This window comes from Microtus ochrogaster, chromosome 18, assembly GCF_000317375.1.
Source record: "Microtus ochrogaster isolate Prairie Vole_2 chromosome 18, MicOch1.0, whole genome shotgun sequence".
Taxonomy (NCBI): domain Eukaryota; kingdom Metazoa; phylum Chordata; class Mammalia; order Rodentia; family Cricetidae; genus Microtus; species Microtus ochrogaster.
In genome coordinates this window covers 20,369,023-20,373,441 of record NC_022020.1, presented here as the reverse complement: position 1 = coordinate 20,373,441, position 4,419 = coordinate 20,369,023, and the positions used below count along the sequence as shown (strand labels likewise).

The 4,419-nt window shown below is 44.6% G+C and overlaps 1 protein-coding gene across 4 annotated transcripts in view; it reads right to left on the bottom strand.

Moving 5' to 3' along the window:
- Positions 1-4,419, bottom strand: part of Sap130 (Sin3A associated protein 130) — a 66,210-nt gene that overhangs the window by 14,652 nt on the left and 47,139 nt on the right. For all 4 annotated transcript variants that reach the window (XM_005355854.3, XM_026783537.1, XM_013349604.2 and 1 more), the window contains one exon: positions 3,287-3,645. In XM_005355854.3, coding sequence (XP_005355911.1) covers positions 3,287-3,645 — 359 coding nt within the window. The remainder of the gene's footprint in view (positions 1-3,286; positions 3,646-4,419) is intronic.

The following is a 4,419-nucleotide window of genomic DNA, read 5'->3' as shown; positions in this document are numbered from 1 at the left end:
ATAGGTTAAAACATAGGTGGGAGGAGTAAACAGAACAGAATGCTGGGAGGAAGAGGAAGTGAGCTCAGACTCGACAGCTCTCCTCTCAGGGGCAGATGCCTCAGAGACACCATGCCCCGCTCCCGGGCAGGCACACGCGATGAAGCTCCGACCCAGGATGGACGTAGGCTAGAATCTCCCTGTTAAGCCACCTCGTGGGATACACTAGAAATGGGCTAGTCCAGGTGCGAGAGTTAGCCGAGAAGAGGCTAGATAGAAATGGGCCAAGCAGTGTTTAAAAGAAAAAAAAATGTAGACATTTGTAGAAATAAACCATCATATTCAGGAAAAAAAAATATAAAACCCACAAAATCTGGATATTGTAGAACATGATTTTAACCTCAGAAATGGGACTTTGATGCTAGCGAGAGGCACACAGTAAGGAGACAGGAAGGGGCAGAGAACCTAAGCTGGATATGGTGATGCACATATGTACTTGCAGCATTCGAGAGGTAAAGGCAGAAGGACAGGGACTGCAGAGCTAGCACTGGCTACAGGGTTCAAGATTCACCGCTTACTACACACTGGACTCCAACCAACCGCATCTCTCTCCTAGAGTCAAGCACATCTGGGGCACTCCTGTCACGGTTGTTGACACTGACTGATCTCTAGGCCTGGAGGGCTCTTCTGCAGACATCACCAGGGCCAACACTTTGGTTCTTTCATGTGACTCAAGGGTCACTTCCAGAGCGAGGTTCTTTTTTTTTTTTTACATTTACTTATTTGTGTGTATGCCCGGGCATAGGTGGAGGTCAGAGGAAAACTGGGTGTCAGATTTCTCCTTCTACGGCGAGGGACTGTTGGAATTCTCAGGACATGGTATAGGCAGAAAGCATCTGGACTAGCTGAGCATCTCCAGTCCTCAATGAGCCTCTAACAGCCTCTTCTAAGTTTCCGTGTTAAGTTTTCATTGCCATGACAAAACACACAAGGGAAAAATGAAATGTGCTTTATTGTTTTCACCACTATTACTATGGGGGGGTGTGGGTCTAGAACCTAGGACCTGTGCACACTAGGCAAAATGCTCTCCCTCTAAGTCATGCTTTCACCCCACAATCTTATGAGGACTCGTAATTTAGCCTATAGCTGGCCCACTGTTTCTAGGCCAGAGTCCATGGGTACAGCGATACAGACTTGCTCACCTCCTGTCAGCAGGCAGAAAGGGGGACGTAAGAGGTAAGATTTTCTTGGATATGGATGGCACTACTGACCAGGATGGAGGAAAAAAAGGTGGAAGAGGGAGAGGAAACTGCTCATCTGGGCAGCATAACCTGCGCCACACCCTCCCTACTATTATGGATGAACCCACTGAAACCACGTGGACAAGTTAACTCCTCCTTCACATTGTTTCCCCCAGGCACTCCGTCCCAGGGAGAACCCAAGCGCCAACTTCCGAGACCTGCTTTGTTTTCTCCAGAGCACTTAGGATGCAGCTGGACAAACTGAAATATTTGCCTTTTACATTTTGTCCCTTTTACTAGCACATAAGCTAGAAGAGGGTGACACATTCGATTTATCAAATGGTACTATTTAATTTCAGCACATTGTAGGTTGATGCAGGACTACTACTGGCTTCTGGACAGACAGTAGTGGGGACAATGTGCCAATAGGCAGGTAACAGAAATGAGACCATTTCATTCCCCTCAGGGTTTTCCACAGCATCTGTCAATGGCAGCATTAAGGAAAAAAATCCGTGGAATAATAAAAATAAAAGAAGTGAATGTAAATAACTAGCAGGTGTTATCTGTTTGCTTATTTAATTTTTTGAGATAGATGGTAGCTCAAGGTAGTCTGGAACTTACTGTTACTCTAGGCTAGACTTGAACTCAGGCTGCTTTAGCTTCCAAGCCCTGAGATTCTAGGTGTTAAGTTACCTGGATAAACAGTAAGTTTAAAAAGCTATTATAGATGGTGCAACCACAGGCCTTTTCTCTCATGCGGCAATGCAGCAGAGTGAGCACAAAACAACTTGACTTCCACACCAGATTTTCTATTCAGTAAACGCCACATAGTGATTAAGTTACTTTAAGTAATCAGAAAACACATGATCCCTTACTAAATTATTTAGCACACACACACCTAAAGACAAACAAAATAAAACCTTTTTTTTTTTTTTGGTTTTTCAAGACAGTGTTTTTCTCTGTAGCTTTGGAGCCTGTCCTGGAACTAGTAGACCAGGCTGGCCTCAAATTCAGAGATCCACCTGCTTCTGCTTCCCAAGTGTTGGAAAACAGAACCTTCAAAGTGACTGAAGTTTTAGGGCTGAGGAACTGACGTTGAGGTTAAGCACTGGCAGCTCTTCCAGAGGACCTAGGAAACAATTCCCAGCACCCACATGGCATCTTACAACAGGACCAGAAGACCCAATGCCTCTTGGCCTGTGAGGGCACCAGGTAAGCACACGGTGCGCAGACATACATGTGTGCAAAACATCCATATGTATGTAAAATAAAGATGGAGGAGATAAAGAAGTGACCAGACTTTCACAAGCTGGAAACTGAATTGAGAGGAAGAGGAAAACGGATAACCAAGAATTTTAACATTTTACTAATCGTGATTATTATGAAGACAGTATTTTTAAAACCCAACCTGATAGGGAGTATATTATCAACTAACAGTACTTAGCTAGGATCACTTTAAAATCCTTTAAATAGTATTTCCTAAATCAGCACAAGGAAGCTCTACTGAAAGATGCACATGGGGAGATCTTTCTTATGCTTATAGCTCAGAATTAAAACTGCAAAAGAGCAGCTGGGCATGGTGGCACACACCTTTAGTCCAGCACTTGGGAGGCAGAGGCAGGCAGAGCTCTGTGACCAGGCATCCTGGTCTATGGAGCAAGTTCCAGGACAGCAAGGGTTGTTACACAGAGAAACCTTGTCTTGAAAAACAAAAACAAAACAAAAAAAGAATTTTTTTCCCAAGGGGGCCTGTGAGATGGGTCAATAGGCGAAGTCAAGCCTGATGACCCGAGTTTGATCCTCGGGGTCTGCCTGGTGAAGAGAACTGACTCCCCAAGTTGTTCTGACATTCATGAGTGCGGTGGAACACGTGAATCCACACACATAATGTACAAATAAGTCATAGAAAAACTATTTTTTCAAAAGTAATCTTTCATTTCTTAGAAATGAAGGAAAGACAGCTGGCAGCAGGCACTGGAAAGGCCACGTGAGATGGCCTCCTGGCTGACAGCCACAGCAGAGAACTAGGAACGAGATTGCTAATAGTGATCTGTGAATGAACTTACTGGACACAGGCCTGGTGATGTCCATTGGTTCAACTTCTTCTTTTACTTTGATCTCGGGAACAGGAGGCCCCAGAACCGCGGACAGATTGCCACCCACGGGGGCCGATGGTGTCGGTGCAGCAGCAATGGTGGTGACGGGTGGGGTGACAGGGACTGCTCCAGGGATGGTGGAAAGAGCGATGGCTGGCTGGGCCGGAGGACTGGCTGCCGCAATCATGCTTGGGATGGCTGGGGGAGGCTGCGGGGCCGTTGCTGGGACTGCAATGGTAGGCTGCTCGGCATTTTGGTTGGATATGGTCTCCAAGGACACTGTGACTGGAGTGGCCACAGATACATGCACTTCGGACTTAGGTTTGGCACTGAAACACAAGAAGAGAGCATTATGTAGCATCTGAGACAAACTGTCTTACCTGGAAACAATTTGAAGGAGGGTGTTTAATTCTTTTTATAGAGCACACACAACTGATACTCTATTTTTTAATTGTAGATGTTCATCTTTAAGTTGACTTAGAAAGAAAATAGCTCTCTACTTACGGTATCAAAAGGCTGTGGATTTAGTTTCTAACACAGAAAAAAATAAAAACAAAACAAAACAAAAATGCCACCACCGCCGGGTGGTACAGGTATATGCCTTTATTCCCAGCACTTGCAAGGCAGTGGAAGGAGGATCTCATTAAGTTCGAGGCCAGCCTGGCCTACAAAGAAGAGTTCCAGGACAGCCAGGACTGTTATACACAGAAACCCTGTTTCAAAAAATGAAACCAAACCAAAACAGCTGACCGACTGACCAACCAACCACAACAACAACAACAACAACAACAACAAAGCACAAACAAAAACAAACAAACAAACAAACCACCACCAAAACCATATTTTTTTTTGGCCTTTGTTTCATTTTTCTGAGACAGCGTTTCACTGGACAGCTCTTGTTAGCCTAGCGCTTGGGGCAAGTCTCCTCAGAGATGGGATTGCAGGGATGAGCTCTCCCTCTTACACTAGGCTGGTCTTCCTTGATATTCCTCTGTATTCCTAGAATCTAGCCAGTTTTCACTTTGCATTATAACATGTATGTGAATTATACATATGCAGGCCTAGCTGTTTTTTTTTTTTTTTTTTTTTTTTTTTTGGTTTTT